General features: G+C 38.8%; 1 protein-coding gene across 1 annotated transcript in view; it reads right to left on the reverse strand.

Moving 5' to 3' along the window:
* Positions 1 to 17117, reverse strand: part of LOC125008459 (gamma-aminobutyric acid receptor subunit alpha-2) — a 34215-nt gene that overhangs the window by 14646 nt on the left and 2452 nt on the right. The window contains exons 3-7 of the mRNA XM_047585726.1: positions 14969 to 15084; positions 6342 to 6409; positions 3481 to 3701; positions 2742 to 2824; positions 1810 to 1953 (exon numbers count right to left, since the gene is read on the reverse strand). Of these exons, the coding sequence (XP_047441682.1) occupies positions 1810 to 1953; positions 2742 to 2824; positions 3481 to 3701; positions 6342 to 6409; positions 14969 to 15084 (632 nt within the window). The remainder of the gene's footprint in view (positions 1 to 1809; positions 1954 to 2741; positions 2825 to 3480; positions 3702 to 6341; positions 6410 to 14968; positions 15085 to 17117) is intronic.

Here is a 17117-nt window from a genome sequence, read left to right on the forward strand (position 1 = left end):
TCTTAGATTGATAAACTATCACTGGACACCAAACATTTAATATCTGTTTATCGCACATAATCTTGCAGGTTCCTAAAGAAAAACCTCACCAGTCTGAAGATGCCACTGGGATGAATGGTGAAATGTCTTGTTGCCTTCTTTTTAGCTCTGTTTTTAGATTAGACAGACTACAGCCTGGTCGCCGAGTGGTCATATGAAAGTGAAAGTAAATTCCCCAAATTAAGAATAAAAGCTTTAACACGATCATTTCACTTTTAAAAAGATATTTCTATTGAACTTGTGTGTACCTTCCCAAGAAAATAACATGACGACCAGCTTCTGGCCTTGAGAATACTTGATATCCAAGCCTCTTGTGCACACTCTGTCATTTTGTGGAAACAAACTTAAACTTAACCATAATCTTTGTTTTGTTGTGCATTTATGCAGTGTTATGTGTTACGATGCATGTTAAAGGCTGATCCAGGGATGGGGCAGCTATGGCGATGGCTCAGTAGGTAGAGCGGGTTGTCCATGAACCGAAAGGTTAGTGGATCGATCCCCGCTGTGCCATATGCCTAAGTGTCCTTGAGCAAGACACTGAACCCCCTGGCACTGGTGTGTGAATGTGTGTATGCTTGTGTGAGCAAATGGGTGGATGTGTCTCTGACTGTAAAAGTGCTTTGAGTACCAGTGAGTAGGTAGAAAAGCGCTATATAAGAGCAAGACCATTTACCATCTATGCAGTACGTAAGTCACCCTTCAGCTTCCGTACGCATTTTGAAAATTTGTATCTCCCGCTTCTTCTACAACCACACACATGTATGAAGATGGATGATGGAACGGCTGGTGCATGTTCAAGTGTCAATTGTTCTGATAAGTTTAGTTTTAGGTATTTGACGCTATAGAAACAGGATGTGACATCATGATGACTTCAAGTTGACATGCCAGCTGCTCCTTGAAAGACTCCAGTAGGAACATGAGATTTGGAAAAAATAAAGTACAGTGAATAATCCAACATTTGATTTGTAACATGGATCCACTTGACTCCGCTCTCGGACCGTACTGCACAAACGGCTCCAATCTCACAAGATGGCCAGTGTAAGGAAGTGGGGATGCATTGTCCATATTTATGTACAGTCTATGGCTGAAACAGACAGATGTTCTCCCTTAACGTCTAGTTCTACAACAAGATCTCTCAGGTCTTCACATTCAGCTAAGGAAATTCATCAAGCAACACCACTGCTTATAAAAATCTGGCAGTGCTTTTCATCTAGTGTTTTTTTGTAGCGGCATCTAGTCCATCGCTCACCGCCACACCTTAGGTCTCCACCCGATGTTACAAACAGATTAAGAAAACACAGAGTAAGGAAAGGATTTCAGAGTGCAGGAATGCCAAAGCCCTGTTTTCTGCATCTTTGTTATGCAGAAGAAGCCAGAACAAAAAAAATAAAAAATAAAAATAAAATAATCTTCTGCGTCTTTGGAGCCAAATAAAGTGAGTAACAAAAAAGACAAAACTTCGCAAGCTCTTCACAGCAAGCTTACGGCCGCCTCCTGCAACATGTAGGAGGTGGACAAGCTCAACATCCACCCAAACAAGTGCAAAATCACAGTTTGATTTTCACACCGAAGCGGTTCGAAGCAGAGATAACGGTTGTTGATTCCACGGCATTAATCCATCTGTAGAAGCCATTGCAACATTCACATACATACTGGGTTTTGTTGCTCAAAGGTATATTGTAAGCAGCTACTAAACATCAACGTCATTTTATGCAACATTTCTGAAACATTCACTGCACAGGATGGTGGTCAGTATGAGTAAAAGCTTACCTGTACTGGATTTGATAGTCTCTTGTCCGACCGTTTGCCCAAGCAGGTCGTACTGGTTGAGACGAGAGCTTTCTCCTTCCACCACAACCGAGTCCGAGGCATTTAGGGTCCAAGCATAAGTCACTTCCGAGATTGTATAGGCATCTAAAAAAAAAAAACATAATAGAAAATGGGAATAGGATAAACCCACGGGCGATAAATTGGGGGCAGCTACTGATGATTTTTGGAGAAATTCCATCATTGACACAAATAAACCCCCCCACGCCCCACCCCAACTACACTGTGCTTGATGCTCGGTTTTTATAAAGGAAAAAAAAAAAAAAAAAAACAGTCTCAGTGGTTGAAGATGTCATTTGTAAAACACGAACAAGCAATCAATGCATAGTGACATTTGCCCTTTTCAAACAGGCACAGCACACGCTGAATATGAAATGTGAAAGCGTTGTCCATGATCCTATGAATGTTTGATGGAACAGATTTCTTTAGAAAATAGATTGAAGTGAAATGTAACGGGCTAACATGTTAATGCATCGAAAGCAGTTTATTTAAATGTATGTTTATTTGAGAAGTCAAGGCATTTCAGACATGGCCCACCATGTTCTGATGCTCTTATAAAACTTGTCATATAAATGTATAGAAGCTATGGTGATAAAAAGATCTGAAATCAAATTCCCTGGTGACATTTGCTCTCTTTTGCACCGTCCCTCTTCTTTAGTTTTTCAGGATCAGTTTAAACACTGGCGCGTATTTCGTGCAAATTTGTAGGCCTACTGCCTAAAGACTGAGCCACGCATTTCAGCTTCACTCAGATCTTAAGCTGTTTCCTTTAATAATAAACAGTGAGGATGAGGAGAAAAAAAAAAAGGAGATGAAAAAGAATGCATTTCACTTTACGTTCCCTCAGGTGCATCATCATCGTCGGGTTTACTCACAGCTGCCAAATTTCAGCGGACAGGAATGAAAGTCCATGGGGAAATCCTCCAGATGCATCGGGCACTCTGCATGCACGGTTAACCTGCATCCAATTCACAGAAAATTAAGGAGACTTTGCAAACGCATGAAGGGTAAACAGCATAGATTAGGCACCACTTCAAAAAGAAATAAAAACTCACAGGCCTCATGCACTATTTAAAAACGCATCCATATGTAATGCCTTGAAACAAAAAATAATTCGTCTCAGCTGTAATCAGCAGAGTGAAGTCAACAAGGTGCTGCAGAGACCAGCAGAAATAGGGAGGCTAGTGCTACGTCTATGGTGAGATTGCAGGTTAACTATGTGATGAGAAACTGCATAAAACCACTGAGGGAAAAAAAAACTAATTAATTTTCTTGAATCAAAAGGATATTATGATTAATAAAACAGGATTCACGACGTACACATTTGATTTAATGTTACTCAATCGCTTCATGATTCAGGCACGTGTTAGCTTAAACTTTAAGCTAAAATCTAAAGCAACAGATACAGGAGAGTGACGCATGTCAAATTTACATGGAGTCACAATCATATCAGACTTTTTATTGACCCAAAGCTAAGACCACGGTGAATGCAGGTCCCACTGGTCCGAAAAAACAAACTGTTTCTTATCAGAGATTTTGTACAAGTTGAGGTTAAGGTTATAGATGGAAAACAAGTGTATTTTCCTACAGACATGCTACTGCAACTTTAATTACCTCATGGTGTACAGCAGTGTCCCGTCATCCTTGATCCTCAGCAGTTTATTGGGCATGGTCATGTTATGGGCCACGGACTTTTTCCCATTGTGGAAGAAGGTGTCCGGAGTCCAGATCTTACTCGCCATCAGGTTGTTGAGGGGCAAAATGTTCATCGGCCCGTGGAATTTCAACCTCTCGTCTTTCCAGCTTTGCCGGAAGAAAACATCTATGGTGTACTCCTGAAGGGCAGGAGGAGGAGGGGGGGAGATAAATGATTAATCGGCTGCACTGGATTGTTACTCTGATTTTATATTTCTGCTCCTGTGTTATTATAAAATTTTGCTTCATTCTACTTCAAACTAAAACCCAGTGCACCAGTGCTACGTGCTACACAACTGGCTTCACCTGCCGCTTTAAAACCCGGCCACAGTTTGGCCTTGCCTATTTGTCAAAGCTCCAACGAGACAAGGCCTGCGCTCTCCTTGTTCCTCGTAGCTCTCTGAGTCGGTGTTTTCCTAAGCTGGCTCTGAGGCCAAGACAACCCCTTGACCTACAATCCTCTGTTGTCAAAAGAAACCACACACAAGAAAGGATTTAGGGCAGAAAACACTGCACTGAGAAATGTGTGTACGTGCGAGTGTGTGTGTGTGTGTGTGTGTGTGTGCGTTTGTGTGATTCACACACTGCGAGCTAGCGTGTTGGGGGGGAGGTGGGATGGGGGATACATATATCCAGAGTTTTTATTTTTCTCGTCACAGCAGAAAAGCCTCTGACATTTAGATCTTGGGACACTGAAACCGCGTCTAATTCAATTCCTGTAGGGTACGAAGCCCTAAGAGAAAATGCATAAGTCTGGTTTAGTGCAAATCAGGTCTCGTTTTTCTATTTTTTCTACATTTACAATACATTTTAAACATTCAACCCAGTGAATGTACAAACTGCTTCTTGAATTGAGCGATATACGTATATTTATAAGCACTCAGTACTTAGTACTCAGTACATTGTAGTATACTAGCTTAGGATACTCCTCCAACTAGTAAATAGCTGATAGCTCGTCCTTGTTTTCTGCCTCTTCTAGTTCATAAAGAAAATAAATTATTACTAATATAATTAGCATAATAGCATAAGATATATTTGAATATTTTCAAAAAACAAATTGATATTGTAATAGTAGTTAGCCCATTATGCTATTAGGCTAACAATATGCTGCTCTAACCATCTACCACCAGGTGTCTGTAAATAGAAACTGAGTCTTACTCTGATGATACTTTATTATTATTATAACCCAAACACGATCTTGGCTTGTTTTCTTTAATGTGATATTTAAAATTAACCTGGAGCAGAACATTAGCTTCGTCCTGTCGTATGGAGGAAATATTAATATTCTTAAGGATTCTATAATGTGCACAATGACAGAATTTGATAATTTACTGATGTGTTTCCTGTCATCGTTAAATCTCTTATGAAGACCACCCGACTGAAGTTGATACCTCTGCATAATAAAACATTAAATCACAACAATTTCACACTGGGTAACATGTTCCTCCATGATTGGGAATATGTGAATTGCATTTTTAGTTTTATTTTTTAGGGCTACAATCGACAGTTGTCAACAGTAAATAAAATATCTTTATTAAAATAGATATTTTTTTATTTTCACACTTCTCTTGTATTTTTTGTTGAAAAAAATCAATAAATAAAAAATGGATTATATGCCTCCGTACAGACAATGAGGCTTTTTAGACTTAAATATTCCTCTCTCTTTGTCTGGCTGCTGCTTGTAAAGCTAAATACAGCCCAGTTTCTTCTTCCTCTAATTGTTTTTTTTTTTTTTTTTTGCCTCTCAGTGGACCTTTCTATAAATCTGGTGACAAGCGGCCACCTCAGCAATCAGCCGAACACAGCGCCTGAATAAATCAATCCGATCAGAAGGGAGAATATATTTTGTGTTGTTTATCATTTTTACGAGACATCTGTCTACACAAGAGCAGAGACGGTAATAAATTACGTATTTTCAGTCTGATCAATTATTTTTTTTGCATAGGAATAAGACATTTTTAAAGACTGTTTTAAATGGGTTGGTTTTACCTTATGACTTTTATGAATTCAACTGCTTAGACCTTTGGTTTGAGCTCTAACAGCTGTAGCTAAAATAGTCAGTGATGACCTCTGTCGCTTAAATTGAAGGAAATCTTGTTTCGCTCTCAGCTGTTTTCCTGTCTGTCCATCTGTTTATTTGCAATATTTTTTTTATTTATTTTTTTAAAAACACACATCTTGAAGGATTTGACTTGATTTGATTTGGGTGGTGATGTGGAACTGGGATTTCTGCCATGAGATTAAAGTATTTTTATTTTTGTTTTAGTTTATTATCCCGTCTCTTTGACCCCGTAAGTGGCGGTTTATGTTCAGCTAAGAGCTCCCCGTTTTGCATATCTTTTGAGAGGCCACCGCATTGAACATCCAGCATCTTAATTGTGGAATCAATGGATCAGTCACTTGGAAAACAGTCTTCTTCAACAATAGAAGGGATGCTGATGATATGATGTGAAGGTGGGCGCATGTATGAGAATGATAAACAGGAAAGCCCAGGATAAACAAAGGAATGACTTGAATAACAAGAGGACTTTCAATAATTTATAAGATGAAAATTGTCAGATGAATAGACATCGACACAGTGAGGAATACTCGTTCAACTTCGGTATCATAGTGTGTGTGTGTGTTTGCAGAGACAAAAGAAGCTAATGTAATTACATACGCAGGGGAGGCCTTAATAAAGCTAAAAATAAAGCAAAAGAAGCTTTTTTCTTCCCTAGAAGACCAACAGTATTAGATAGTGAGAATCCTCAGTGAAGACATATCAAAAAACTTTTGCTCACCATGTCTGTGTCTGAAACTGGACCGAAGCTGGTGACGTAGATGTTTGTCTTCACCTCGGTTACCCTGTCTGGATCAAAGAAAACAGTTTGAGCATCAAAACACCAAATACATACAAGTCAAAGTACTGAGAAAAACGAGGTACTAAAAGCTTCATTTTGTATTGAGCTATTTCCTCGTGTATTTTAGTAATGGACAGTATAAAAATGGGGACAGAACAGCTCCTCAAAAGCAAAGCCAAAGCAAGTAGAGCTCCCCCTGGTGACTGGCTGCAGTATAGGTCATAACCTCTGCCTCTTCCATGTTAGTGAATGGGACTTAGGACTAAGGATGGGACTAAACTAAAACAGTAAAATACACATCAAGGATGGTTGTAAGGATGGTTTCAGTCATTTTAGGTAGTTAATATAATGTTGATGTATGTTAAAGTGTTCATTTTTCTTTCAGTTAGTTATTTGATGCTATGGAAACAGGATGTAACATCACGTTGACAACAAGTTTCTATGCCAAACTCACATGGAACTGTGAGAGTTGACATTTTTAAAAAAAGGAGAAAGAAGTACAGTGTATAACCCAACATTTCTTTGTAACTGATGGAGGTAGGACAGAGCGCAGTATTAATTAAATGAAAATGCGAGTGAGTCCACACATAACATGATATCCAATCTCGAACCATACTGATCAGACTCTGGATTCAAACTCGCAAGATGGCGCCACCCATATCCTGGGACACTAGCATCAGTTTGACCAGTGCAAGGAAGTGGGGATGCATTGTCCATATTTTTATACAGTCTATGCTTTTAATACACAATAAGCTGACTTCCATGACACTTTTTTAAACAATTAATGTGCTATTGCTTTATTGTGAGTGTGCCCCAATGTTTAGTTTCTTAAATGATGTAATATTTTCATCATTTTGCTCTCCATTGCTACTCAGAATGAACCGTACAAGCTCAGCTGACTTTTGTAAACTAATTTAAAGGCATATTGCAGGATTCAGTTTATTGATTGTATAAAATTTTACAGATAGAAAGAGCAAAGCTGTGTGTGTTGGTTGTTTTGAGTCGATAACATGCGACCACATCAGCGCTGCTGCATCAGGTCCATTTGCTTTCTCTGCACTCTGTTTCTTTCAATAATTACTGAAGCTCAATCTCCCCAGCTCGGTCAATTCAAAAAGCTTTCACGTTTTACTCTACTCTCTGTTCTACAAAGAAAACAGTATCTCACATGCAATCTAAAGAGATCATTCCTCCTAAGTAAAGTGCTGTCATGCATAGCAAGGTGAGCTGTGGTCCGCGTCCATCCAACAAGTTATATTAGAGAAACGGTTTAAAATAGAGTCCACGGTTTACGCTGCAGCGTGATAGTTTTTGGTCTGTGGTCACCATCAGAGCCCAGAACCTTTGTTTTCCACAAACTTTCAATTTAGTTTCCAGTGCACCGCTGGATGCATGGAAAAAAAGTATCTGCAAATCTACTGTTGGCTAAATGTTCCTCATATGTTCCTAGTAGTGATGTTTTCTTCTATGTTTTAAGCACCACTAGGACACGGTCAGTGTTGTATTTGTACCTGGTTCATATAGGTCTGGAATTAACTGATTCTTCTTTTTTTCTTTTCTTTTTTTTTACTCTGACACAGAGGTCTCTATTATTTTGATAAATTTATTTTGTTGAGGCACACATGAAACACATTTCATTAAAACCCCAGTTTGATGCTGAATGTTGTCGTACTTCTGTAAAAGAAAGACACAATGGTGCATTTTATCACAATTGCACCAAATATGTCAATGACTAGGTCTGAGATTCATCACGATATAGAGTCCATTGTGTAGTGTGTGTGTGCTTGGCATTTTGTTAGGTTGTGTGAATGTTTAGTGAAAATTACAGCATAAGGTTAACATTATATGTAGTAAAGTTAGTAAAGGCAGAGAAAAGGGTGGATGTAGAGGACTAAGAGGAACGACTGGGTGTGTTTACATAGGCTAGATTACTGAAGCATGTATTGTGTTTGTGTGTGTGAACAACTGGAACAAGAGTAGAGGTTTCTCACCATGTGGCCAAATATCAAAACCAAAGAAGTGGCTCTGGGCCAATACAGAAGGTAATACTGGTCACGATGACGTCCCCATTTACTGGGAAACAAACATTGTATTTACACCGATCAGCCCCAACATTAAAACTTTCACCACCTTGTGACAACACAATGTTCTGCTGGGACCCACCTAGACCAGACCAGACGCCCCCACCCTATAGCAATGACACCCCTTGATGACAGCAGCCATCCCAAACAGGATAAAGCCTGACACAGGCACAAAAACAGCTTAGGAACAACAAAAAAAAAATAATGAAAAACAGCACTAGATGTTGTCCTGGCCTCCAAATTCACTAGATCCCAAACTGTATCTGTGTGGTGCACTGGAACAAACCTGATCCACAGAGGCCCCTCCTCTCAACAACACCCAAAGGCCCACACACTAACAACACTGTGTTTCCAGAAATACAATATTAGGAAGGTGGTCATGATGTTATGCCTGATCGGTGTACGTAAACGCCACATCCTGAATGAGTGGATTTTGCACACCTGGATTTAAAAATATATTTCTCTATTTATCCTGTTGTTATTTGAGAAGAAATCATCCATATTGCTTTGTAGCCTGTTTCATTGAACTATAATTCTATTTTTTATTTGGTGTCCTGTGAGGAATTTGCTTAAATATCCATTAAAAATACCCTTTTCCGCTTTCCTGGTTCCTTCTTGAATGTTGTCCTTTGGAAGTAGAGTACATACAAAATACAGGATTGTTCTCTTTTAGCATTTATGTGCTTGAAGAAGTTTGAACACAGCATTAAATCAATTTGCCAGCGGTGTTGACAGTGTGCATGAGATGATTTTTTTTATTCTCTTGGAACATAAAAAATTGAAACTGCGTATCAAAACCCCCAAAGAATAACCAACAAACAGATGCCTGGGAATAAATAAATAAATAAATAAATAAATGAAAGGACAGCTCCAGTCCATCTGCACTGTGTGGCTGGAGCAAATTCACAAGCAAACCGTAGTTTTGCAGCAAAACAAGAAAAGCACATCCTTCGGGCAAAATACGTGTCAACTGTTTAAAAATATCAAGAGTGCATTTTGTGCCTGAGGTCATTAAGATTTGTATTTATGGGAACCAGGACAATACCTAAAGTTCATTTATTCAGCTAGAACAGTCATAAACACGTGCTTTCTGTATATTCTGAATCATTTGGTACAGATGGGCCCGCTGAACCATGTTTAATTGCTAAGACACAACCTGTCTGTGTTAGGGAGAGTGCATTCCACTGTGCAACTATCCAAATGTCAACTCAACTCTTGCCAGTTTGAACGGGAATAAAGAACATCAACAAAAACACAAAATGTGAGCGTGAATGGCATAAAGCTTTCTTTGACTTCACGCAGAACAAACTGAAAAAAATAAGAATAAGAATAATAACTAACAGCAGCTCATAAATGAACAACGTGTAAAGCCGCCGCATCTCTGTGCTTTATAATTACTCCAACAAGGATTAAAGGAAGTCAAATGCCAGTTTCAATTAATTATTTGATATATATATATATAACTTTCTCAGTGACGTGCAGCGCTTAATGTTATTGTGTAGTTACCATCTACGTCAATTTAAACTGTGACATTCCAACACATGGTAACAGTAGAGGCCTTTTGCATCAAGATTATCAAACATATCAAATGTTAATAATTAGTAATAGTTTACACAAGGAAAACTCAGAAAACACACCAGAGTGTCACAGCAAACACTACATGAGTATAGTACTGTGCCATTAAATCAAAACAGTTTGCTAAAAGACACTAAAATGCCAAGAACTGCAAAATCATACTATGTGCAGAATTATTCATTACCAAGTGCTATACATATATACACACACTTTTTTACTTTTAGTTTTTTCTCTACTGTTTTTTTTTTCCATTGACTATACTATACTATAGTTTTTTTCCTATCTGTGTATAGAGCATTGACGTCACTGCCGCTACCGACCACGCCCCCTCAGTGGCAAAAACATGACGAAATGTATCAGTAAACATTGCGAGACCGGGGAAAATGTGGATTATCAAATCAAATTAAGGGGAATTGGACTCGACAATGATCCATATGAACTAGTGTGGATTTGGAAAAGTTGATTAGTCTCCGTTTCAGTTAGTTTGATTTAGTTTTAGGTCCTTTCAGTTATGTCCAATGTAGCTAATAAAATATGCTAACGCTAACGCTTTACCGAGCAGTAACGTTAGCCATACAATACTGTAGCGTCCGACGTTAAAGGGGACGACGAGGAGTGATCACAAATATTCCGCTAATTGTTTTATTATTTACTGTTGGAACTGAAATAGTTACTGTCTTGGCCCATTGCGCAAAGACACGTCCAAACGACATCTTTTCCAAGTACACGCCAAAACAACAACACGGACAGCCCTCCACAACTTAACTTAAGAAGTAACTCAAGGTAGGACTTCACCAAAAAAAAAATACAGCTTAAATTAATATTACCTGACACTAAATTTCGGTGCCTGGATTCCAGTTGTTTCTTAGTAATGCAGCGATCCATTTACTTGTCTTTTCTTTGGCAGATATCTGTAAAAATATATTTCTGCTTTTCAAATCTGTTGGTACAGTCAACAACTTTTGACCTTTTTTTTTTTAAAAAAAAAAATATTTTACAATTTAGACGCTATTAAAGCTGTGATTCAAACTAATGCTGCTAATCTCCATGTTCAACTGTCACTTTTTACCACTCGGTGGCCGTAACCATGGAGACTTCGCTGGCTGTGACGTCACATGCATACTCTCTATAGCTGCTAAAAGGCTATAAAGAGGATACTTAAAGGGATAATCTGCAAGTCTATAGACTGAACACTCCTATTTGGGTATTTTTATACATTATTATTATTATTATTATTATTATTAAGGTCTTTCCAACCGCCAGTTGGAAAAATTGACGACTCAACAACAACCATTTATTTTAGGAATCTTAATGAGCAAGGTCGATTTTTGACTCGTGATATCACTTTGACATGAAAACCCTTTCACGGTGCAGCTTTAAAGGTCTCTGGCGACGCGAAGGTCTGAGCATATCAAGTCACAGATAGATGACCAATTTTTTTTTTTGGAGGGGGGGGGCAGCAAAACAAATTAGCAGCAGCAGAAGTGTGAATGTGAACAGAAGCGAGCTGCCTCGCACTCACACTAATGATGATGTAGGAGCAACTGTGCGTTCTGCGTCCACTCTCTGCGTTCTGGCTCGACTTCAGCGAAAGTGACAGAAACCGATTGCTGCATTTTTTAAAAGAGCACTTGAAACAGATGACAAGCATGAAACACAAATGCTTCATTAAAGCAGTTAGGGCAGCTATTTAGTGACATTATCTATATTAGAGACAACAGTACACTTGTTTGGCGACAAAATGACAGCGACGATGTTCTTATATTGTATCGCTACACAGTAAGTCGAGGGAAATATTCAACCTAAACCCACACACTAATTCTATCATTCTTGAAACAATTATGGTTGAGGTTTTTTTTTTTCTTTCTCCTCCTCCCTGAAACATTCTCGTAGCCCTGAGGGTACGCGTGGGTTTCCTGTTGGAAACCTCTGCCCTAGATTCATCTTTTCCATCTTTATCATTTGATTATTGGAGGCAGCAGTAAAATGTTTCAACTAGATGACTTGTTCACCTCAGTGAGACCCAGGAAACTGCTCATGGGGATAGATCTAAAATTAAATTAGGAAAGCAAAAACTGTGCTTAATGTCAGCCCTGAATTTATTGCTTTACACAGCAGAGGTGTTGTACATATGTACATTCGTGCTATTAGGTTGATTTTGATAAACTTGCGACGATCCGCACGGAGAAAATGTACATTAGAGATTCAGATTCGGGCTTTTATTATTTTTCTCACACGCCACTTGAACCATGGCAACTGTCGAAGGGACTGACTCGTTATCCCCGACGTTACTGTATGTACGAGTGAACACACTCATGCAGCTGTGATGACTCTCTTTTTCAGTCACTACAAACGTGTCAGAAACCAAAGTCCAGCGGAGCGTTAACACGTTTTTCCCCACAGAGGAGACATGCAGATCTAATGTGTCTGCGGTGTGGAAAATGACATCTGATGTCATCCCATGTTTCCTTCCTGTACCATGATTTATTTCCCCGTGTGTATTAGTGGGCACAGCGTGCTCCAAAACTTTGCGTGGTTTGGCTTCCGCTGGGAATAAAAATCTGATAAAAATACATACGTGCTCACGGTGCCGTGGCTCTACTTGAAAGGATCTCATTTGTGTCTGAATGTTTTATTCACGTGATTTATTTCAGCTCGCTGATTTTCCGTCTAGTCTGTCTTCAACTTCTTGCAGACTGTTCGGTTTGTTTGGGCATTGTGTTGTTTTTCAAAAATAATTTAATTTATTAGATTTTATTGATTCAGTCGTTTAAATCTATAGCAAACAACAAACACAACCAGATCCCGATAAAAAAAAAAAAAAATCCTCAAGAAACTTGACAAATTTTCGATGCATAAAGTAAATTTGATCCATAAAATGCTATAAGATATTCCCAAAATAAGGTGTCTGAGCTGTACCACCACAGAGAAGGACTTACATCTCCTACTTTGCTTCTCCTACACAGTGAATAAGAAGCTAGCAGCAGCGTTACTGTAGGTCCACTTGAGCAGGCTGAGCTCTGCCAAGCTTAAGGAGGTCTGTTCCCCATATGGCAGCTCCTGGGCTGGGCTGATGGCCCCAGGAATTTGAATTTCAAATGGCACCAAATCCTGAGGGAGGAGCTCAGCTTTGGGGTGAAGGGCCAGCTGGAAACGAGATGGCAAACATGGAGCATAACGGGAGAGGTGAGGCTGAATGGAGGAGGCACCGCGGCGCACGGGAGACGATGGAATTCTTTCAGTGTCGGGATCTAAGAGGCTGCTTTCTGCAGGAGGTGTGAAGTGAAAAATATCACGATTTTATGGCTCTTTTATGGCTATGGACGATTTTACAGTCATGTTATAATATGAGTACTTCACACTTTAGATTTTCTTGTTAATTTATCCAATAGAGGTTGTGCACGTGACGACCACTGAGTTGCAAAAAGTGGCAGTTGAACATGGAGATTAGCAGCATTGGCTTGAAACATGGGCTTTAATAGCATCTAAATTGTAAAATTAATTTAAAAAATGCGTAAGAGCTGATGTGCGATTGACTGAACCAACAGATTTGAAATATTTTTACAGAAATCTCCTACTGCCTAAGAAAAGAGAAGTAAATGGATCGCTGCATTATGAAGAAACAACTCGAATCCAGGCACCGAAACCTGGTTCTCATTTAGTGTCAGGTAATATTAATTAATTCTGTATTTTTGATGAATTTATGCCTTAAGTTACTTCTTAACTCATCCTCTTAGCGTCCGGTCAGACGCTACAGTATTGTACGGCTAACGTTACTTCTCAGTAAAGCTTTTAGCGTTAGCATCTTTTATTCAGCCACATTTATCATAACTGAAATCAGAATCAGAATTACTTAATTGATCCCAGAGGGCAATTACTTTCCGTTACAGCAGCTCCAACCCAAGTGTTTAGAACAAAGAGCAATCACAATAAGTAAGAGACAATAAGAATAAGTAAGAGAATGTAAAAAATATAGGGAATATGCATATAACAATATGTACAAGTATAAGTGAAGTGAACCTGTGTTCCAAGTTATTGCTCTACAGAGAAAAAAATATTGCACATGGTGAGAAATATATAAGGAAATATATACAAGTGTATGAAATGAACTAAAACTAAGTGAAACTGGGGCTAATCCACTTTTCCAAATCCATACTAGATCGTATGTGTCATTGTTGAGTCCAATTGCCCTTAATTTGAGCAGATAATCCACATTTTCCCAGGTCTCTGATTGTATTTACTGATTAATTTCACCATGTTTTATCACTCAGGGGGCGTGGCCTCGAGGGGGCGTGGCCTCGGGGCAGTGACGTCAGTGCATGCCCTCTATATGTGTATTTGCCAATCTTCCAATATGACACTTGATTTTACAGACAAATTAATGAAATGAAGACCAAATACAATGTGAACTAACTAATATATATATTTTATAACCGTTTGACTGAAGTTTATGGATATTCCCACAAGTAATCCAGCTTTGCAACCACACAGTACAACTACAAAACACCAAAGCATTGTTAAATCGACTTTGCAGCTCTGTTGCATGAACCAGTCTCTCCTTCCGAATTCATTGGGAATTTTCCAGACAAACTCCAGAAAGTCCTTCTGCATCGTTCCTTCGGGCACTGTCACTTTCCAAGGAGTGCGGCTGTGCGAAGTGTTACACAATCTGAATGTTTGTTGCACAGAGTGCGTTTGTCAGTTCATTCTGAAGGGGATTGCTGCCAGAGGTGATCTGTACTTCAAAAGCTGATGTTAAATGAAGTGTCCTCACTCCAAATGAGCCATCAACCATTAAAAGGCAGACACTTACTGTTTCATAACAACAAATTTTCATTTAGAGCGTATGAGCCGAACACATCTTAAATGATTAACTTCCGCACTTCCATCTATAGTACATCAGCTTCTTACCCCCGAGACCTGGTCGTAGGCGGTTGTCATATCCATCCAGCAGTCTGTCCAGGATGCGTGTGAACAGGGTGATGTTGGTTTTGAAGGCATCAGATGTGGCGTCGGCATTCACTGATCTGGTCGGCAAATACATGACAACAACATGAGCCACTAAAGGACAACAAACAGAAAGACTGATTACATTTTAAATATATTTAGATTCTGTTTTTATTATTATTATTATTATTTATCTAAAGCGAAGAGGTTATTATTATCTGGCAGAGATTGTATACATGCAAACACACACACGCACGCACACATGCACATTGTGCTTCCTCCACATGGATGACCCAGTTCAAGACAGAACATTTGAGAGCCATCTGATCTTGGAACCAAAACACAACTGAATATGCAAATGTAATCAGAGCAGAGATTCATGGTAAATAAATTCAGATAAGGTCGTACATTAAAGCTCGGCTTAATCACCACTGTTGACAGCCCTAGTGTAACAGCCTCCGGTCACGGGCATATTTCACTTCTACCAGTCAGAGGGAGAGCATTAGACTACATATACTTTATATTTATTAATGTTTGGACCGCATTCCTCTAATTACCGTCACTGAAAATGCTGGTTTAACGTTGTCTACGTATTGGTTTTACAACTTAATGTACTGTAAATACGCTATTTCCTATTTTTTAAGTAAATCTGGGGTTATGCGCTATAGATACGGCACTTAAATCTTTAAAATCACTCCTCTATCTGCTAAAACTATGTCCAACAATATCTGAATATTCCTACTTCTTCTTCTTCACATGCTCAATGTTTGGCTACTCCAGGGGAACACACAGCTCCCTACAACAAGCTAAGCCAATTTAGCATTTCTTACAAATTTAACATTTTGCAGCAGTCCAAAAAATATATAAAATAACATAGTAGAACTCAGCATACTGTTAAAACCTTCATTTTCACAACACAGTTAGACACATTCATGTAATTACCTATCACAAACCGTATGCAAGCGGTTAGAACCTAACTTCTTTTCATATTTTTAAGTACATTTTGAGTTATTTATTATCTCGTGCGTTCTCATAAGTGGAAGGTCGGAAATTTCTTCGCTTGGAAATTTGCTTGATACAAGCTGCACCTGTGTCTTTAAATGCTCAGCTCGTCTCATATGAAGTTGCCGAAGGAGTTGCTCAGTGTAAGAAAACACACACACACACCACAGCAGAGGAAACACTTGCCTCTGCACCAGCAAGCTTAAAGCGATACCTCCATCAAACAATAGAATTAAAGGGTACGATATGTCAAAGGGCACAGAGGAGCAGCTTAATGACAAGGTAGAAGAAAGACGCCGCTCTGCTCTGCAGAGGGATGAACAAGTGACAGCGACGGAGGCTGTTTACTTACTGACAACGTACGTCTGATATGTAGAAAACACTCTGGGAGCCGTTGGTCTATAATCATAAAGTTAATTCAAGAATAGCTGCCTAATGCATTTGTATCTTGTATCTTTTTAGCACAGTCCTGCAGATGTGCATGGTGTAACTAGCAGGAGGACTCGTGTGCTAACGAGCTAATGCAAACTGGAGATTCTTGAACAATTGATAGGCAGTGATAGGCTTTTCTTAATAATATGATCTAAAAGCACATGTTACTAATATTTAAAATCAAGAACTCAGTTATTTTTGTGTGCCCTTATAAGCTGTGGCGACAAACAACCAACATGAACAAAACCAGTAAGGCTTTGTGTGATTGGAGCAGATGCATGGAACAAATTTTTCTGTCTTCAAATGGAACTCGTGAACTTCTGGTTACAACACGACACACACACAGTACAACAAAATCACAAAACGCTTCGAGGGTCCAAGCTGCAGTGGTCAATATGTAATTGATGGACTATAATTATTAATGATAATAATGTTTTTATGTTCATTATGATCACGTCTTTAAAAAATCCATAATTACTTAATATGGAAACAATTACTTATTAATAAGAAACGACTAGATGTCACTAAATAACTGTTCAAATTTAACAACAACCACCTTCTAATTAGCTAAATAATAATATAATGAGCTTATTCACAATTTGTTTTGTGTTCTTTTTGTTAAGTTGAGATAAGTTGTGCATCTGTGTCCAAGGAATCACTTTCAGCTAAGTTACCAATT

Source organism: Mugil cephalus, chromosome 5, assembly GCF_022458985.1.
Source record: "Mugil cephalus isolate CIBA_MC_2020 chromosome 5, CIBA_Mcephalus_1.1, whole genome shotgun sequence".
In the NCBI taxonomy this organism is placed as follows: domain Eukaryota; kingdom Metazoa; phylum Chordata; class Actinopteri; order Mugiliformes; family Mugilidae; genus Mugil; species Mugil cephalus.